This window comes from Varanus komodoensis, unplaced genomic scaffold (genome assembly GCF_004798865.1).
Source record: "Varanus komodoensis strain SLA01 unplaced genomic scaffold, ASM479886v1 scaffold22, whole genome shotgun sequence".
Taxonomy (NCBI): Eukaryota; Metazoa; Chordata; class Lepidosauria; order Squamata; family Varanidae; genus Varanus; species Varanus komodoensis.
This window is the reverse complement of record NW_025335606.1, coordinates 14746700-14768235: the sequence shown is the minus strand read 5'-3', so window position 1 is coordinate 14768235 and position 21536 is coordinate 14746700. Positions and strand designations below refer to the sequence as shown.

The 21536-nt window shown below is 41.8% G+C and overlaps 1 protein-coding gene across 1 annotated transcript in view; it reads right to left on the bottom strand.

Moving 5' to 3' along the window:
- The window catches only part of SPEF2 (sperm flagellar 2), a 123105-nt gene that overhangs the window by 67785 nt on the left and 33784 nt on the right, over positions 1 to 21536 (bottom strand). The window contains exons 11-17 of the mRNA XM_044431056.1: positions 18257 to 18476; positions 16998 to 17131; positions 12204 to 12307; positions 10703 to 10950; positions 8447 to 8552; positions 5377 to 5534; positions 3859 to 4029 (exon numbers count right to left, since the gene is read on the bottom strand). Coding sequence (XP_044286991.1) covers positions 3859 to 4029; positions 5377 to 5534; positions 8447 to 8552; positions 10703 to 10950; positions 12204 to 12307; positions 16998 to 17131; positions 18257 to 18476 — 1141 coding nt within the window. The remainder of the gene's footprint in view (positions 1 to 3858; positions 4030 to 5376; positions 5535 to 8446; positions 8553 to 10702; positions 10951 to 12203; positions 12308 to 16997; positions 17132 to 18256; positions 18477 to 21536) is intronic.

Below are 21536 nucleotides of genomic sequence, written 5' to 3'. Positions count from 1 at the left end.
TGTGCTGCTGGGCTGGTTGATCGAAAGGTCACCGGTTCGAATCTGCACAATGGGATGAGCTCCTGTTGCTCTGTCCCAGCTCCTGCCAACCTTGCAGTTTGAAAGCATGCAATTGCAAGTAGATGAAAAGGTACCACTTCAGTGGGCAGGTAACAGCGTTCCATGCACTTCGGTGTTTAGTCATGCCGGCCACATGACCATGGAGACTGTCTGCAGACAAACGCTGGCTCCCTCAGCTAGGAAACGGAGATGAGCACCGCCCCCTATAGCCAGGCATGACTGGACTTAATGTCAAGGGGAAACCTTTAACCTTTACCTTTAAACATTGGTTGTTTTCTCTGAACTTTTTGACAGATGGGAAACATTTTCATTCCATTATATTTTCATCAAGAAAGTGTCTTTCATAAAGTATCCCATTTTTATTTTAATGGACTTGCTATGAGATATTTTATTTTAAAAGTACTGACTTTCCCTTCTCCCATGAAAACAACTGTGCTGCAATAACACCATTAAACCATAGCACTGGGATAGGAATGCTCCATTGAAGTACTATGCTAGTTTAAACTCCTAAGTACTTGCACAGAAAAAGATGGCAGATTGGGTAGAAAGTTTCAGGACCAACCTAGACATGACATCATTCATGTGGATGGTTTCAAGTAAAGAGCAACTGAGGTAAGGAAGTGGAAAAGAACCCAGGCAGTGGGAAGGGGGGTTTTAAGACTTTGCCCCTACTGGGATCCTGATCTGGATTTCCCCTTCCCTGGAAGAAAAACATGCATTTGTACTGCTGGAGGCAAATGTGTGCAGTGGGGAAGGGGGAGCCAGACTGGGATTGCAGTTTCAACCCAGATCATCACTCACCACTTTCACTTTTAAGGAAAAAACATTTATGAAATTGCTATTTGCCTTAATTATGTCACATGTTTGATGTGGTGGACTCTACCAAGATTTCTCAAGCGCCCCTTCCAAAATCTTACACCTTGCTCATAAGACTCCCTGTTCCTGGGTGGTGTTTGCCAACACAGTGACTGGGTTCAAACAACTCTAACTCACACTCAAGGGCTGAGTGAAAGCTGTCTTTGAACCATGAGTTGTTGTTGAAGTCTGAGCTATTGTGTGATCTGAACTCAACCATGCTAACAAATCACAGTTCACAAGCCAACAACCAACCATAGTTCTCCTCATGGGTTGGTTTGTGGTTAAAAAACCAGGATTTGTTAACACAGCTTAGACAAAGGGCTGCCCAGACCAGGTGGTGATTCAGGGAGAGCTAAGCTCCAAGGCTGCAGGAGGGCCAGATACAGCTCGCAATGGGAAAACATATGGTATTGTAAAACATCCAAGGACAAGGAATTTCACACTCCCTAAGAAAGCAGGAGATTTGGGGCTATAGGGCAAATGCCTTTCACCTGGAATATGTCAGGTGAATAAAGGATGGGAGCTCAGACAGCTTGGAGTTCCGCTTTCTGAAGAGGATCTCTATTGCTGCTAGAGGCTCTGGCAGAGGATGCTGTGCTGTCTTGCTGGAAAGAAGGTTACATTAGCTATCACATTCTGTATTAGTGTTGGGAATAGCTAGCTATGTTGTTTTTTGGCCAAGGTGGACAAATGGTCCTGGGGCTCAGGGGGATTGTGGATTGTAAGTAATTCTGTATTGTGCTGCTCTCCAATTCCCCTTTCCTCTCCCTTCTTTGTGTTGTGTGCTGTAGAGTTCCTAGATTCTCCACCCCTTTTGTTAACAGTTTTTTTAATAAACTAGTTTTCCCAAATGTTTGGGCTGTTGTGTGCTGAATCCAGTGCCTGGTCCTGGGATTTGGGGTTCAGGGGTTCTGAGCAAAGATACATGCTCAGGGAGCTGCTGGGAACTGGGGACTCTGGGGTGGTTGAGTGTTACACCCATGCTTAATGATAACCCACACTAAACGCAGATACACACCAGTCATTCTGCCAGTGTTGCCAAGGCATTCTTCTATTGGAGTCTGATATGCCTACATATTGGAGAATTAAACTCCTTTATTAAAGAGTGCTTAATTTAAAATAAGATTATATTTTACCTGGCTTACTTCCTGCTTCTTTTCCTTTGGCTGCTTCATCTTTCTTTCCTTTTTTCCCTTTAGGGTGTATTTCTGTGGAAGGTGACTCTGTGCAGGAATTCACTATGTATTAGTTAAACCAGGCTTCCCCAAACTGATGTCCTAGATGGATAGCATTATGGCCTAAATCTGTACACACACGTGACTTTTCCTTGCTCATGACAGTCCCCCACAACCTTCATGCATTACATTTGGTAAACTACTTCTGTTTCCATTATCAGCATGGTTAGCACTGTGTAGGATTCCTGTTGTATAACCACACCTTGAAACCAGAGTACAAAGCTCAAAAAACAAGGTTAACACTAATCATGGTTTCAGCCCATGCAGATATGGCATAGAACTAATCTTCGACTTCAGAACTGGATGTGTTCAAGAAGTGACTCCGTATACAATGGCGCCAAAAGGATATCTGCCAGAGTAGAGGGTGTGGGTTGGATGGCCTCAATTTACCTTCACAACTCTATGATTCTATGCATTCGACATTTTGCCACAAAAATGTCCATCCCCAGCACATTTTTCCACAACTACCATCACCACCACAACCAGTTTTATAATCTGGCATCAGCAATTATACTCCCAATTGTTAGTAAGCATCTCTGTCATCCAGCACAGGGCTCTGGAGGGATCTCATTTGACTATGACAAGGAAAGTTGTTTCCTTGAATTTAGCCCAATTCCTTGAATTTAGCCCAATAGTTACTTATTTGTCAACAAGTTGTTTTTCAGGTTAGCTTAGAGAGCAATCCTAAGATCCCTAGATAGCACCTGAGGGGCCACAGGATATTTCAGATTCCCAAATCGGCACTGGAGACAGACCCTGCCCTCAGAACTGGGAATAGGGGTGACCCCCGTCCCCCCACACACTCTCCCCTCACAGCTGACATGTAAAGAACGTCCCTGGCTGCTCTCCAAGATTGGGAAAGCAACTTGAGGGATAAAATGGGGTGTTTCAGGGAACAAGGAGGGGAGGAAACTGGAACAGCAACATTTCCAGTAGGCAAACTCCTCCCCACCTTGAAGTGCCAATGCTTGGGGACCAAAAACTACCATCTAGTAAAAATGCAGATAACCACAAGCCTCACAAGGTTTGGGACCTTATGGGCATCCCCACAGAATTGCACCTTTAATTACTTAGGGTTTGCACCCATATCATTTGTTGTATTTAACACTTGTCCCTTTTTGTTGTACTTAATTCCATTGCCCTTTTATTGTTTGTTTACTTATAAGAAGCAATCCCTTTAAAGAACATTAGAACCCTTTGTACAATTTTTGCAAATGTGCTACAAATGATAGTCTTGCAGTCTACAGAGTTAAGGTCTACAGAGTTAATAAAAGTAAAAATAAAAAACCCATGTTTTTTCAGTTGAGATGTCACCAAAATGTCATCTGTCACAAAACTTGAAGCTAATTTTGAAGCTTAGCCTCAGAGTGTTTTGCCCAGGGAGAACCCTGCAAATTATCCTCACATTTTGCAGCAGATGAAATTTCACTGACAGCTTAAAGCATTTCAGTAGGAGTTCTAAATTTCTCAGAGGGGAATATGCTCTTCCCTAGGTTGCTCCTGGATTTCACCACAACTGACATTTGAAATGAAAAAGGTTCCTCATCAGGGAAACAAGATGAGGAGTTTTCAGGATAAGAATAGCAAAAATTCTCTCTTGTGTATCTGTCTGCACATTTGTTTCTGTAGCTTCTACAAAAAATGATTGTGGAAAAATAAGCTTCAAGCCACAACTGGATTTGTATTGTATTTATGCTTTGCTAACCTTTAGACGCTTTGACATCCACTGCAGGCAGAGGTAGCTCCTGTAGTTCTACAGAGGAAGAAGGAGGCAGTTCCTCCAGCTTTTCCAACTTCACAGCAGGTGCCTCTTCTTGTGGCAAAGAGACAATCATCTGTTCCAGTATCATAGCTTCTTGTTTTTCCTTTTCTTCTCCTTCATCATAAAAAGTAGCAAAACATACAATTCTGTCCCTTCTATCACTCTTTACCATACTGCTAGTAGGCAACCTGAAAATCATTCCTCAAGACAGCACATGCAATAACCAGAATGCATAAAACAGAGTAAAATTCTCAAAAAATGCATAAGCAGATTTGCACTTTGTACTTTTTTTTCCTTTTAGAGGTAAAATAGACACTTGTGGGCAGCTGGTAGGATTATAAATGTTAGAGAGCAAGAAAAAGAAAAACATGCATGGGTAAAATGAGTGCATAAATGGCAGAACTAAAGACTTGTCCTGAGCAGGAGGATTGGGTATGTTTGCATGCTCGTGTCAGGGGAGGGATAGGCCTCTCCACTGTATATGTCACATTCCCTACAAGTAATCCCTCTGCACAAGAAAATTTAATAATTAGTTGCATGCTGCATCTCAAGAGAATGAAAGCTGTACTTGGCACTGCTGCACATTGAAAAGGCCATGCCTAAAGCTCAAACACCATCTTTCAAAACAGATTTCCTGACTCTGTACAGGAAGGTAACACTAAGCCAAGCAACAAAATTGGTTCTTCTATCATCCTGGCTAAAACAGTTACTTAGCCATATTATCTCGCTCAAGAGTAGCTGGAAAACATCCTATAAACCAGACCGGGGCATTGTATGGCCCACGGGCCACATCCGGCCCGATGGCTGACCTTGACTGGCCCGCATGAGGTCACTGGCAAATTAAAAGTCAATGCAAATATATATCATCGTAATATAGATGCAAGCAATACAACTGCACTGCTTTTATTTTGAAGGATCTGCTAAATTGAATTGAATTTATTGCTTTTCATGTAATGTTAATGTTAACGTTTTTGTGAATATTCATTAAATAGTGTTGTTCTGTGCTTCACATTTTCATTGTATCATTGTAATGTTTCATTTACTGTTTTTATAGATATATTGAGCAGAGCTGTAAGTGTATTGGTCCAGCCCTTAACAACTGTCAAAGTTTCTCATGTGGCCCCATAGGAAAATTAATTGCCCACCCCTGCTATAAACCCTTTTTTTATAACCCTATTATAAACCATATTTTTGCTGCATAGAAATAACAGAAGTAATTTCTAAAACTTTTCCACTTGAGCTGACAATGAAATCAGGTTCTGGACATTATCTGGCCATGCCTTAGATGAAATTATGACCTACTATATTCAAAAACTTTTGGGAGGTAAAGAAATACTAGAAGAAAATGGTCATATATTGGCAATTAGTCATATTTCTCCCTATTCTTTGAACAATTTCAGCTAAATTGCTGAAATTGTTTCATTGTAAATGTTCCTGAAACAGCTGAATACTACCACCTACTTTTATTTTGGGCTTTAATGATTTCTTCCATTAAAATCTCTTTCATTCTTTGACACAAAAGATCTTTTTCCATCTCTGCATTAACTTTTATTAGTATTTTTTGCTGCTCAGAAAACCAAGTTTCCAGTTCAGGCCACGTGTCCAGAAAACCTACAATTCTGTAAAATCAGAAACATGCACAAAGGAGTTATCAGAAGCAAGTCCACAACTCAAATAGAAAAGACAGTCTACATTGTTATTAAAAATGCTGTTATTCTATTTCCACAGTGACCAACTAAGGATATATAAAAATCTTAATTCAGTTAAACACCAAAAATGTCTTGCTCTCAATCCCAAATGATACATGAATGGGAGCACATTTCCTCCAAAAATGTTTGCAAATTCCTGAACTTGTCTTCATGTCCCCAGAATGGTTACTTGAAACATGTGTAACTTTCTCAGCATATACACAGTTTAAATCACCCACACTTTAGTCTCTGGGAAAAATTCGGACAAAATTGGGAATTGCTTGCACAATTTTCACACTTGATGCCCCTTTGGTTTGCACCATCTTCCCATTCTTCAAAAAAGACCAATTATTGCAATTGTGAGCACAAATCAAGGAGAGAAAAGCAACAAGGTGAAGTTTACTGAACATCAAATACTGCTCATACATGCATGCCTTTGGGAAGTCCACAAGTACCATCCTCCTGCTCATATGCCCCCAGCAACTGATGATCCAAGTCCTCCCTGTATCTTACTGGCTCTGATACTATTGTAACCCACTTACAGCAGAATATAAGTTTAATAATAAATAAATGCTGAAGGTAATATACTAGAAACCATTGATAGACTTATCCTCTATAAATCCCTAATCTCCTTTTAAAGCCATTCAAGTTAGTGGCCATCACTACCTCTTGTGATAATGAAGTCCATACGTTAATTATGTACTTTATGAGGAAGTACATACCTTTTCCTATCCTGAATTTCCTACCACCCAGCTTTATGACATGATCGTGGGTTCCAGTATTACGAGAGGAGGAGGAAATTGCTTCCTTATATGTTTTATCTACCCTGCACATAATTTTATACTCCTCTGTCATATTGTCCCCTTGCCTTTTTTTCCTAAGCTAGAAAGTCACAAACATTGCAACTTTTCCAGCCCTTTGATCATCTTGGTCACCTTTTTCTTCCCTTTCATGAGATACCCCTGAAATGTGAATGCAATGTTATATAATGTGACCTTAATTAGCTTTCATTTATATGTAAGTCTCATATGTTTCCATAGTCAGCCCTGTTGACTGATTTGGGTTTAGCTGCTGTGAAAACAGACACAAACATGGTAGTAGGTCAGGGCCAGAACCAAGTATTTCTATGCTCTGAGAATATTTAGATTGTGCTCTTCACAATTTTTGAGCAAAAACAAGAATTACAAGGATTTAACATGTTATTGCTTTCTGCTGCCTCTCCTGCCCCAGAGACCTCCTGCTTCCTTCCCCTCAGAAATCTGCAGTCAAGGAATACTTTCAAATAATCTCAGCATCAGTTGGAAGGGTTAGGTTGGAGGGACCACTGTCCAATGGATGCACAGAACTTGCATGCAGAAGGCGCCAGGTTGTATTCCTAGCATCTCCAGTTTAAAAAAAGGATCTCAGGCATTAGGTGCCAAAGACTCTGGAGCAACTGAGTCCACATTGCTGGGCTCCGAACAGAACTAGTTTGAGCTACCATTAAAGAGGAGTGGGGGAACCAACAATGTTCAAGCTCAGTGAAATTTTCCCAAAACACCCTCAAAGCTCATTTGATTTTATTTCCATTTATGACCTGTTTTTTAGTGTGTTTGAATGGAGAATAGATACATTTCTATGCGTATTTTTTTTAAAGTGCATATTTCCCCATTGGCTAAAGAAAGAAAATATGCATTTTAGGCACACAAAAATACACATGGATTTTTCCAACCTGATTGCAATTCAGGAATGGGTAAACATTTCTCAGAAAAGAACTATCCTTACTTACATTTGGGATGGCTAACAGGACAACTGTACAACATTTGTGAACAGGAATGAAATTCTTATACATCCTAGCCTTTTAAAATGTATTTGAATTAAGCTGCTCTGTACCATTCAATATTCCAGGGTTTACATAGAAAAACATACAACCAACATAAAAGCCAGTATAAAAACACATTCAAACAACAAATACTTCAAGACAGTGATCCCATGTCCCTTAGACCACATTTAGAGGGCATCAGATACTACAGATTCACAGAGCTGACCTCAGAGCTGGGGATACATGCATTACTCCACAGTTGCTGTGGAAAAAACTGTACCAGCTGCCTTTCTGAGGTTGGAAAAGCAACCTTGGAGGGGTGGAAAGGAGGTGACTCAGCCCCTTCTCTCCCCTTCCAAATTCTAGCAGCTAGATGGCAAAAATTGGCCATTTTGCAGAGCAAAAGGACCGGGAAGTTGGAGGCTGCCTTTGCTGCTCCTGAACTGGACGCTTGTAATTCAAGTTCAGAGGTTTACAAGTGCTGAGGGCTTGTTCTTGTTATGTATTTAGTCTATACCACCCAATGGCTGGAGCATAATCAATTACTGATTATGCCCAGAGAGTTCAGCTATTGGATGGTAAAGAAAATAAACAAACTGCTCCCTAAAGCAGCCAGAGAGAGCACATTCCAAGTCAGGGAATGAACAAATGGTATTTAAAGTTCTCCATAGATTCCACCACTCAACTCACTTGTGGGATTGTGTTCTAATGGGGAGGTGTCACTACCATAAAACAACTTTCTAAGTTTCTACCACAGTTTAAGTAAACTGCAGCTATCACTCACAAGCCTTCATTCAGCTATTATGAAATAGCTCCATAGTTTCAAATCCTCTGAAGGATGACCCGACTCTCCGAAGTTCTAGCTGCTGCTGCTGTTGCTATTATTTTCAATATTTCTATGCCATCCAAGAGCCCTTGCTCAAAGACATTCAGAGAGTTTCACATCTGAGCAGGGATTTGAGGGTAGGTCTCCCCTAGTCTGACACTCTGACCACGATACCATAACATTCTGAAGCTGTTCGCTCATTTGATTGTAACTAACCTGTGCTGCATCTGGCCCCTCACCGAATGTACTCTTTCTCTCCGTTGGACTTCTGCATCTGAAGTTTGATCGCCTCTTTCTTGCCCACTTTGATAGGCATCAGCTGCTAGGTGGAAAATATTAACAGAATTTTGAAGGAGCTGTCCAGCCAGGGTATTTTAGTAACTTGGAGTATAGGACTTAAGGGCTGGGATTGCTCCTTGTCTCTCACCCCATGAACTGGATGACTTCAGGGGAAAGTCCCCACCAGTGACATCAGGTTCTCTAAGACCATCAGCTCCCTAGAAAAGCACTGCCTGAAGCACCGCCACCTGCCACTTTGACCAAGAAGCTTTGCTCTTCCCATGCAGAGAAGGAAAAGAAGCAGTGAAGCACACTTTGCCAGGGCCAGCTGCCCTAATTTCTGTGGCTCACTTAGTTTCTTTTTCTCCTTCATTCTTGGAGAAGGTGAAGGAGGACACTTTGGGAATCCACCAGTTCTTTGAAGGACCATCTGAGTATGAAATTTCTCCCTGCTCCCTCTCTCTTTTGGAGGGTGGGAGAGAAATATCACTTCAAGCCCTTTGGTTGGACTGGTGGGCCACAAGCATGAGGGTTTTCATCACTAGCTTAAGGGGATCACGACACTAGTCTGTTACATCTGCCATCCCCAACCTGGAATCCTCAAGATCTTTTAGAATTCAACTCTCAACCAGCCTAGCTAGAGATGAGAAATTCAGAAAAGCTCATTCTTGCATCACTGGGAGATTTTCCTTTAAGAAAGGAAAGTCCTCCAAGGATACTCATAATATTGGTGCATCTGCTGGAGTTCCAGGCCGAGTCTTCTTGGCTTTCTAGTCCTCCCCTTTCCTGGACACTGCTTAAAAAGCAAGGCTGGCTAGGGTGCAGTAGATCTAGGTTTCAGATGGACATAACATCAGCACTTTTTTAATTAACAGAGATACTGACATCATCATTCCATTCCATTGGGTATGGAATGGGCTTCCACGGGAGGTGGCTGAGGCCCCCTCAGTGAGGGTGTTCACGGATAGGCTGGACATGCACGTGGTGGGCATGTCATGAGCGGAGCCGGATGGAGCTGGGGGTCAGATTTGATGGCCCGAGAGGCCCCTTCTGTCTCACTCTGTTTTTATGTTTCTATCTTTCACCTCACTTAGAATTCCCCTTTTCTGCTGAGTTTAGCTGCAATCCTCACAACAGCTGGGGGAAATTAATTTGCCTAACAACAACCTATTATCTATGTGAGCTGTCCTGAGGCTTTCCCGACAGGATGGCATATAAATACTTTAAATAAATAAATAAATAAATAAATAAATAAATAAATAAATAAATATTTTCTATTGTGATGGAAAGTATTTTACAATGGTTTGGCCTTGAATGGGCAATTAAGACCCACTGGATTACAAAAGACCTGCTTGAACTGGTTTAGTGCTATGGATCATCACTGTAGCCTGAATGTTTGGACTTTCCTTAGGGTGGGACTAACATGTTGAGCACCTGAACTTTAAATTTTATCACTACACCGCTGAGGCCTGGTGATGGCAAGCATATCCCAGGTGGGGGTCAAACACTGGTAGAATTGTGGACCTGGCTTATAGAAAAATAGCAACTCAGGATAGCTTTTGCAGTATGGCATCTGTCTTTGAACTAGAAGTACCTGATCCTGAAGGAGTCACTGGAGAAGACCCTAATGCTAGGAACATCCTAATGCAGAATCGAGATGGGTGACTTGAGTGTATAATTCTATGACTGTTTTAAACTGCCCAGAGAGCTTTGGCTACGGGCAGTATAAAAATGTAACAGCAGTAGTAATGGCAAGTGGGCTCTTGCTGATTGTTCGAAGGAGGCAGGCGGCCTTCTGCCCTTACTGCCCTTACTGCCCCAAGGTACAACACTTGGTCACTCTATAGCAGGGGTGGCCAACCATGGCCCAAGAGCCACATGCCTCTGGCACCCATGCGCACCTGCTTGCCACTTGCTGTGCACCACAGCCACCCACAGGCACCCACCTGCAGCTTTCAAACACCTGGCATTTAATCTATGTGGCTCTTCAGTTGAGCAAGGCTGACCATCCCTGCTCTATAATGTGACAGAACATTGGCATCTGGCATTTATCTATCTCGGTAAAAGTGAACTAAAGTGGTGAGTAATCACTGAAATCAAACTAAAACAGGTCACTTATAAACAAGAGCAATCAGTCAGACTATTACAATTAACACGATTATGTTAATCTACCAGTAAGCTTACACCTCTCACTTGCCACCCGGTTCAGCACAGTGAAGTCCGAAACCTCTAACAAAATAGCAAAGTCAAGACCAGGTGGGTGCAGAGACGGCTCTTTTGGAACAGTGGGATTTGCAACCAAGACGAGTTTTTTCAAGATTTTAGCTTTTGTTTCCGTCTGATCTGGATCTTTTCCTGTCAGTGCCTTTTCAAGCAGTTTTGCCTGATTCAGTGTCATTGGGAATCCATCCATGATCCAGCCCTTTTCTGGTGGTAATTGGCTAAAGCCCAAAAGGAGAACAACAACAACAAAATTAACCATACCTAAAGGATTCACTAGGGTTCTTAGATTCTAAAGCAGGCCAAATAAAAAATGTGATTGATCAGCAAAAAGCTCCCAAAAGTCAGGGTCAGGGTTTAAAATAAACCAAAGGAAAAGACACTGTCCTTGGCTATATGGCTTTCTGAAACAATTTCCATATGAGAAGCACAATATTGTATATGTAGGTAGATTTCATGTTTGGCATGACTTCAGCACACATTGCATTTCATTTCATGGAAAGGTGCAAAGGCCATAGTGTGTTCTACAAAGCAGAATGCAGCTTACAGGTGCTCAGTGAACTTGTTCTTTCTGCTAGCTACTACAGACTACAAATACAGGGGCATTGTCACACATGTGCAGACCACAATATTTGGCTGGAGGGTGGCATCTAGTTTCATGGGTCAGAAAGTATGCAACTTTGAGCTAGAAAGACTCCATAAATGACTTCAGCTGGGCAGATAACATGAGGCTGTCAGGACAGCCAAATATGGCTCTCCCTCAGAAGACCATAGCCCTTCTCTTGGCTCCACACCTTTCCCCCACAGTCACCAATCAATTCGGTTTTTGTTGATTTTTTTCCCTCCATTTTAAGAGGTTGAATTGTCTTTCCCAAAGGCTTGGTTACTGGAGGCAAGAATTTTAAGCTAAAATATCTTGCAACTCTTGTTCTTTCAGTCCCACCCATTTGGCCTTTGAAGAAGTCCACCCTCAGGCTGAAGTAGACTCTAATCCCCTGTTCAAGAGTGTTTTCTTTTTCTCATTATAGAAACTGCAAAGCCAACAACAAGCCTAACAAGTCCCAAAATTTTGGCTGTTGCATCTATAATAGGCTGGACTTTACACAAATGATCTGAATGCTGTAGAGAAAATTATAGCCTGTTCTTGTTACATGCAGCAAGTACCACACGTCCCATTTTAATCTTGGAGAATTTCAGACAGCTGCAAAAAAGCTTTTTCCTAGCAAAAAAGGCATGGGCAGAGGTGACAGATTCCTCATGAGCATCCACTATAATGATTTGTGAACTGCATGTACAGGGCAAATAAGGCTGTATTTGCCTGCTGTTAAAAATAGTTGCTGCTCCTCTAAATAGCCACAATTATTTTAATGGCAGACTATTATCTGAGTAATTTAGTCTTTATTGTGAATAATGATGGCAAAAGCTGTCCATTCCAGACAAGCACATGAAATATAGTTATTCTGCTGCCTCTTACCTAATACCTTCCACCATGATACCAATCAGTAATTCATCTGGAATGCTTTTTCCTTTCTTTAACAGTATCTCTGCTGCTGCACCAAGCTGCGCTCGAATAGACAGCTGTGGAATTTGTAAAAGAAAATTGAACAGAGACCTAAATGCTTAATAAATACGGAGTAATTTGATGAAATGGGCATACACTCCTTTTTCTAGTGGAAGTTCTAAATGTAACAAATAACAAGACATTTGAAAAGGTAGACTAGCTAAGATCATTTCTAAAGAAGGCCGGGCTCTTGTGTGCCTGATTCTTCTCTAACAAAGTGGGCAGCAGGGAGGCAAACTGAACCTCGGTGTGCAGGAAACAAGGAATTAACTCACTGCCCCTGCCACAATCCTTTTTGGAGTCCACATCCACCCACCCACACGTGCTATTTGCAATGAAGAGATTCCCTTCTTGTGAGAACCCATCAGGAGCAGCCAACCATGGAGGGTGGGGGTGTCATTGTGCCATGTGAGCCTACAGCATTTTCCACATGATGGTTTAATTACCAGGAACAATCCATGCAGAATATTCATAGCTTCCTGTAGGGTTATTGTAGTCTATGCTGACTCTTTTTTGAAGCAGTAACTGCTCCAGTAAGTTACTGCATTTCCCTGAGTTTCACCCTGCCCCCAGCAGAAATGTGCACAAATTTAATGGCTTGGAAGTAAGTGAAGGATCTGTTGGTGACATACAGGTATGTGAGGAGGTGTCACACGGAGGTGGGTAGAGACCCGTTCTCCCCTGCAGAGAAGGGGAGGATGTGCTCCTACAGAGCAAAGCTCAGGGAACCAAGGTTCCATTGAGATGCCAGAAAGCACTTCCTGACAGTTAGGACCTTGACAGTATGGAATGGGCTTCCACGAGAGGTCACTGAGGCCCCATCAGTGAGGGTATTCAAAGATAGGCTGGACATGCACATGGTGGGCATGTTGTGAGCGGAGCCAGCTGGAGACAGGGATCAGACTAGATGGCCCAGGAAGCCCCTTCTGACTCTCTCTGTTTCTATGGAGGGGAAATGTGCACATCTCTGCAAACTGCTCTGTTGCTGCAAGTGCACAAATCTCCCCTATATTTACCTCCTAGTCATTAAATTTGCAACTATTTTGACAGTGCTATTTTTTTAACTGTCAGTGAGTAAGTGCTCTGAAAATGAGCTACATAAAAGGAGGTGGTTAATATTTCCCCTTACTGGAGTAGCTGTAGACTCAGGGAAGTGCTGAAAGCTAGAAAGCACTGAGAAGTGTCAGTTCAACACTTTGAATGGAGATGAACTGGAGTGATAAGGTGGTGATAGTGCTTCCCCTTCTTTTAATGCACCTGCTTTTGCCACATTTCTCTTTTACCAGTGCTTTGCAGTTGATGACACAGGGTGGCTTAATTGGACGTGCAAATGTGTGCAATGTACTACATACTAGAATGAAAAATTCTGCCTTCACCCAGGCTGCCCATTTGGACTCCTCAACAGGAAGGGCTGTAAAGCAGTAGAGAGCTTCCAGACATCTAGTATTCCCAATCAAGTTCCAGAAGGTCACACCTCTTTCCCTGGTTTCACCGCCCCCACCACCAATCATTTGGGAGTTTCTTGGCTTATGTGGTACCCATATTCCAAAGATGTGAATGCCTCTCCTAAGGAAAAAAAGTGTTAAGCTAAAATAGGCAAACAGGCCGTTTGTATTTCAGGTCACCCTCCTCTATCACTGGAATGGCATCCCCAAGAATTTGACCCTTGAGCTTGAGGTTCAATGACCCTGCTGGAAAGGATTCCTGGGCTATAAGTTTTTACTGTCAAACAGGTTGGATCTGATCCTACATTTCAGACTTTGGCTGAATTCTGACACCTGGCCTGCCCCCACTGACTCTACAGCTCAGCTCTGATCCTCATCTGGAAGACACATGGATTGCATTGTGATAAAACTAAGGATGGGATCAAAAGATGACAGCCCCTCAAATATTTGAAATACCTGAGCAGAGATCACAATGGGAGAAAAAGAATGTGTACTGTATGACACAGACAATGATGCCTCTATTATACCACCTTCAATTCTCATATTCTTGTGCTCAATCTTAGGAACTTTACAGAAGAGAAGTTAAAAGTCAGTTGCATACTTTGGTTAATTCATCCTCTTGGTCACTCATCTCCTCTTGGTCACTTATCTGAATGGAGTCTGTATGTTGGACTGTTTCTAGGAATGGAAAAACATTATTACATGCAATAGCAATATTTATAGTACTGGTGTGAGTAGATTATGTATGCACACAGTATTACTCATTGCTCCACACAAACATTCACTACTCTGAGAAGTTAGCAAAAACACAGAAAGCTCCCATCCATTTCATCATCCAGGTCAACCAAGTTCTTAAAAATACGTATTTCTAGTATGATGAGATAATCTGGGTCTGCATAAACGCTTTTCCTAGCAGTTAACATGGTTTTGAGATGTACATGTATGCACACTTTTTTGATGAAAAGTATTTGCAGTTCACAGCTACTATAAAGGTGAATTTTTTATGGGTATCAATGTACTCTAAACACTTGAAAATGTGTTGCTACAGAGGTCTTTTCAGGGCTTGCTTGCCTTTCCTCTGGAAGAACTACCTCAGAAAGATCCTTGGAGTGCTTATTATATTAGGCCCCATGTTAAATGTTTAATATGCAAAGAATTCAGCTGGTTCCTGGTTTTATTGTTCTCACATTTTAGGGATTGTTGAGGTTTTGTGCTGTTCTGTGACGTTGCTGAAACTGCATTGTTGTGTTGAGGTCATTATTGACAACAACAACAAAAACAACAATGATGTTATTCTCTTTTCTTTATGCCGTCACAGTTCAGTGTGGACAGCAAATCTGCCTGCTTTATTCCTCTGTGATTTATCCAAGAGCTAGGATTGCTTCTGAAGTACAATGTACAATACTGCACAAGGATCTTATAAAACAGTGAAATCTATTTTATTGAGCACCTCATATCAGATTTCTTTTAACATATTCTTCCCCCCTTTATTTACAGGCAAAATCATGGGTGGCATCCAATGACTATTTGGAGATTTTCTTCATGGTTCTTCGTAAGAGCCATCCTAGACATCATCTAGACAGCCATAGAGTTTTCAGATCTCCACCTCTGAGGTTGAACCACCCTGAACTCTGAGCTGGGGGTCCATCTGGGGATGTCCCTTCCTGCCTCACAGCCAGCATGGAAAGAACTGCAGCAGCTGCTTTTCCAAGGGTGTGAATGTGACCTTGGAGAAAGGATTTAGGGTGTGAACTAGGGGCAGGGAAGGGAAAAGGCCAGCTCTGCCACCAAGTTGTAACATATCCTAGCAGTGCCCCAGCTTCCTTCCTCTTGCTTAGAGACGCTGCAGCAAGACAACCAGAATTGCTGTCTGGCTGTTGTGCAGGGTAGAAGTGTGAATTCAGCCACTGTCTCAGTCATCCTACTGCTCTACACTGGATACCAATAATCCTCTGAGTCAAAGGGTTACAAGTGACCTCACAGGACTGAGCCTCTATAGTCTCTTTTCTATAATGTGAGGAAAGGCTTTAACAGATGAGAGATTCCGCTGCATATGCTTTTGTGTACATATTTGCCCAAGCTTTCAAGGTCTTTAGAATTCTGCATTACCTTGTGTAACTTCCCCTTGATAAAGAGTTCTGGAGAACCAAAACCTTGCACAATTTTTGCAGCAATCTGATTACTTAATGAAGTACTCTCTAACTATATATTACAGTGGTATATAACCAATATATGTCATGGAGATATATGTAGCAAGTTCATGCTGCAATGAGGGCAGAACTCCTTAATGGGAGAAAGAATAAACAGAACTTGTTGCAAAACTTCTATAAGAAGGAAGAGCTGGTACGGACAAGGTAATAGGTGGCAAGGTAAGGTAGTTATGGATTTGCCATTTGGCACCAAACCAGATTTGCTTAATATTAAAAATCCTTACGTATATTTTTTGAAATGTTATTTTATTGTTACCTTTGGTCTCCTCTGGAAGCATTATGTTGATGCTTATTTCTCTTAAGTCATTATTTTTTAAAGCCATCAATGAAGCTTTAGAAACTTGCTTGAGGAACTTTTTGATCCAGCAAACAAACAAACAAAATAAGCAAATTGTTAGCAATTGACTTCACATTTTTAAAACAAAGATCATGTTGTGCGAATCCTTTTCATTTCAGTGGGTTTTGCACAAGGGAAGTTCATTTTCAGTTGTGTTCCACTGCAAATAGTCAAGAGGACCCATTCTAAAGATTACTGAAATGACTTGCTTCTCACATGTTCTACAGGCTCACTTCCAGTTGCTCACACTGCAGTGATGTTGAAACCAAAATAACAATGAATGACTATTATTTTGAACACTGGAGTCCCAACTAAAGCAGGGCAACTGCCCCAGGCAGCAAAGTTCAGGCACTGCTACGTAACAGATGCAGAGCAGAATACAGGCAGATCTAGTGAACGGAGCACAACTGACCATGAAGTTCTCCTGTGCAGAGAGATGAATCAGATTTGCTCAGGAGTGTAGGTAACACAACTATAGCTCAACAGAGGCTTGTGCCTCATGTTAATTAGTGTGTGTGTGTGTGTGTGTGTGCATGCGCAGGTGCAGGGAATACAATTTTTATTCTCTCCTTTGGCACCAAAATGTCTTCAGCTAGCCCTGACACCAACAGTGCAAACGGGTCACAAAGTGTCATTTAGTTTGGCCTTTGCAACCACTCACTGGATTGGGTTGCACTTCGTACTTTCACACCAAGCAGGGTTTTCTAAGACTTACATGGATTTGATCCAAGGCACGCTCTTCCACTTTGGCTGTATCCAGACTGGTCTCACTCCCCATTTCATTCTCATGGAAAGCTTTTATGGCCTCTGCAATCAGTGTGTCAACAGATAGCACCTGGATATTGCAAGCTGTTACAGAAACATACTGTTATAGCCTTATATTTCAAGACAAGCTCAGTGAACCTGATCACATCAATGCAGTCTACATTAAGCTCCAGGGAAGGCAATCCAGTTGTTTATCTGGAGTACCTGCAGGTCAGAGCACTGTGACATTTCCTAAGACCTGCCAAATTCTTGCCATCGGGTCAGAAAAGAGGAAGAGATGATATTCACCACTCCTTTCCTCCTATTTTTCCCATTAAAAAAACCTTACAATGAGAAAGAAGCATACAGACCAGCTTCCAGGCTAGTCTAAGCTTTCCCACATTAGGGCCATGGCAAAGAGCTGGTGGGCTTTGGACAGAGCATGTCTAGAGCTGCCCCCACCCCACTGGAAACAAAGCCCTGCGAGGAGAGATGGAAAGAACTGGGCATGATTAGCCTCGAGAAGAGAAGGCTGAGAGCACTCCAGGAGCACTTGAAAGGCTGTCACGAAGAGGAAGGCCAGGACCTCTTCTCAATCATCCCAGAGAGCAACACATGGAATAATAGGGTCAAGTTACAGGAAGATAGATTCTGCTTAGATACCAGGAACTATTTCCTGATTGTGAGAGTAGTACAACAGTGGAACCAATCATCTACAGAAGTTGTGGGCTCTCCCAAACCGGAGACATTCAAGAGGCGGTTGGACAGTCATCTGAGAGGGATGGTTTAAGTGGGAGTCCTGCACTGAGCAGGGGGCCCATTCCAACTCTACTATCCTATGATTCTGTGATCCATGGCATGCTTCTGATCCACTATCCCCCCCCCCCACAGACAATAGGACCCCCAAACTGGATTTCTTCCTCTGAGTCATATATCTAGCCTTAAAGGGAAGAGCTGAACTCTCTATGACCTCTGGGTGCTGTCTCAGGAATCAGATTACAACCTCTGAATCATGTTTTAATCAGCCAGATTCTGCAAAATATCTATACCCTTTGATCTATAAATTATGCTGGTAGTTTAGGTAGCCACAGTTTTCTAGAAAAAGTACACATTCACATGCATACACACCCAGAGAATATGTGAGAGAGAGAGAGAGAGAGAGAGAGGGAGGGAGGGAGGGAGGGGTGGGAAATGTGTCTGTTTCCAAGAAAAAAAAGATGACAATAGTACCTTTCTCCAAAAATTTTAAGCTTGTGGTTTTTCCACTATAGAGCTTGCCCAAAATACATCCTTTGATAGGGAATGGAGAAAATACAGGTGGAGGTGGTTCTGGCTCTGGGGGATAGATAATTTCCATCAGCCTGTGAATCACATGACCCAGTATGGGGTTATCAGGTGGAGGTTTATTTGCTCTGATCTCTTCAGGTGGGTACCATTCTTCAGTCATACTCTGTTGCAAGTCAAAACACAAAAACAAACAAACAGAAACCTGTGAACATTTTCCACTCAGTGCTGCTGCCAAAAGGTATCAAATCTCTCATTTCCCAGCATTTCTTCCTCAGTGACAACTCCATACCCCAACCATCTTAAAGTAAAAAAATAAAACAAAACTTGGGATATCTAATCACAAAACTTCTGCACTGTGTATAACTGAATCACAGGCTTTGAAAACGGCAACTGTGCAACCTAGAAATTTAAAGGTTTTCCAGCTCTGTGTACATCTGGCTTTTAAGGATTAGACCCATTTTTAAGCTTCATTGAGTAACTAATCTCTCTTTACTTCAGGCAACTCATGGAAATGAAAGATCCACTGGAGCAGACAATACTGCTAGGGGAAAAAACAAAGGGAAATAAGAAGACCAACTATAAGACAGATCAGTTCCATAAAAGAGAGAAGCAACATTCTTGAGTTTACAAGAGCTGAGCAGAGCAGTCGAGAACAGGATATTTTGCAGGGCTTTAATTCATAGGGTCACCATAAATCAGAGACAGCTTGATGACATGTAACAACTAACAGACTATTTGACAGAAGCAAATGAACTTGATTTACATCACACACCAGGAAGTCAGTGCTACATCGTAATAGCAGGATTCATATACTCAATCTTGTTCTTACCATGATCACCAGCCAACTTGTTGACTTCAGCAGTAGTGCCTACAAGTAACTATAATTACAAGTTTCCTTATTACTATAAGCATAGCAAATGAACAGTAGTTAATCATGGAGAGAGCAATCCATTGAACACAAAACAGGGTCTTTGGATCTCCTCCTCTGCACCCATAGGGAGAGCTATTTGTTTGTTTGTTTGTTATTTAGAGTTTTTGTATGCCGTCCCATCACTTATAGCCTCAGGACGGCTCACATAAATAAGCGTAGTACAAAATACAATTAAAATCCGGAAATACCCTGGCCGCACAATTAAAACCTACAGATATTAACCATTATTAACATATTTTTAAATAAAAAGGTCTTAGCCTGGCTCCAAAAAAACAAATAATGATGGCACCAGGTGGACCTCTCTGGGGAGGTCCAAGCTATAAGCAGAGAGGTGGAGTCCGCATGGACCTTGTGGTGCCCCACCTCTTCTCAGCACTTCTTTTACAAGGTTGCAACTGTGACCTTGTAAGAGAAGTCAGGAAAGGAGAAAAGGTATGAGCTGGTGGGTCAGGAGGGGAGGGGCCAACATATGCAGGATTCTATTGTCTCTCTGGTTTCCTACCTGTTCCTCCACAGACAGGTCAGCTAGATGGGCTCAGAAGTCAATCTAGATGCTTTTCATGATTCAGGCAGAGGAACAGAGGCAAAAGTGTTTCCAGACTACCTGGGTCTTGCTGGAGCAGCACAGGATAGGTAAAGGGATCTAAACACAGGACGCTCTGTCCATCGAGAATACATTGGCCCACATTAACCTTTTAAAAAGCTATGAAATTCATAATTGGTATCAACAGCAACATGTGAAAAGTTAAAATTCTTTACAACATGGGTGGGAGAAAGGAGGCCTCCAGATGTTTTGAACTTCAACTCACAGCATTTCTGATCATTGTTTGTGCTGGTAGGGGCTTTAGGGAGTTGAAATCTAAAACGCCTAGAGATCTACCTCTCTGCTTTACAAATGACTAAAGTGTCTTTCTGACTGTCTGTTACTAGAAGTAGCATCTAAAGCATTTGAAATTTTGACATCTAGAAACCTAATGGATGCCTTTTTGGGCATAAAACAATAATCTGGTGAAATTATTTATTACCATTGGCTTGGATCTTAAGTTGGCTGCTATGAACAAAAGGGCTCCTTCTGCTCAAAGAGACTGAGATCCCACCAGTGAAAAGTAGAGGTTATTTTCACTGACTCCTCCTTCCCTCTGCAGCCTCCCTGTTATCCCAAAGGATCTCTCACCCCTATGAAGCACACAAGGGCTTCCAGGGGAAGTGGTGAAGGCCCTTCATCACTTCCCCTAGAAGAATCGTGTTGGAAGGGATGCTCCTTCCAGAAGTAAACTCAGTTGATTTCCACTGCAACTCTCACAGGATATCATTACTTAATATTAGACAAATAATACAAATTTACCTCTTTCGCATAGAAACAAATATTAAACATATAAATACCAGCACAGTTTTAGTTTTCAACCAACATAGAAAACTCAATACCCTTTTTGATCCGATAACATATTTCAGGATGTGAATATTATAAAACAATAATCAAGGATAAACTTAAAGGCTACCATTCCTTGCACATGAAAAGAATATAAGCAGTGAGGTCAGAAGTAAATGAAGTGCAAAGAATACAGATTATTTCAGTTCCTTCTGACCTCAATGTTTACATTTTTACCTCTCTCTACAGCCCTTAGGATTATGCTTAATGATTCTGATAATGGCCTCCATGGGATCAGGATTAAAGAAGAAGTCTGTCTCTTTGGGAATCCAGTTTAATACACATCCTGGTGAAGAGCTAGGGGTAGAATTAGCAGAATGTGTTGCTTGGCCATCATTTTCAGTGCAACAGGCAACAGGTGTGATCCTATTATGCTTCCCTGGCCTGCCTTCCGGATCCACAAACTTTGGTCTGGCTGAAGACACAGAAAAATTCCTAAAATTATAATACAGATACACAAGGAAATTCAATTGCACTGAACCATCAAAATGGCTTCCAAAACAGGGATGCATTTCCTGCTAGTGGAATGGCAACTCGTGACATTTATGTGGCTTCACAGTATACTACCCAAGCAAGAAATAACCAGGGCAAATATGGTTAGCAGTCCCAATCCAGCATTTGACAAGAAATGCTTTGAAGAAAGCATACTGCACATTTTCCCAACAGAGTTTCATACCCTAATGACATTTGCAAGAGAGTAAATGTGTATGGTAGCGTCTGGATATTTGTTTTATTTCAAATTTGGTGATGTTCAGTCTTTGACATAACATGTTGCCACTTCAGACTATTAAATTAACTCTGCATCATGCGTGCAAACAACACCATGGTGGATGCTTTTAATATGACTGCACAGAAACAAATAC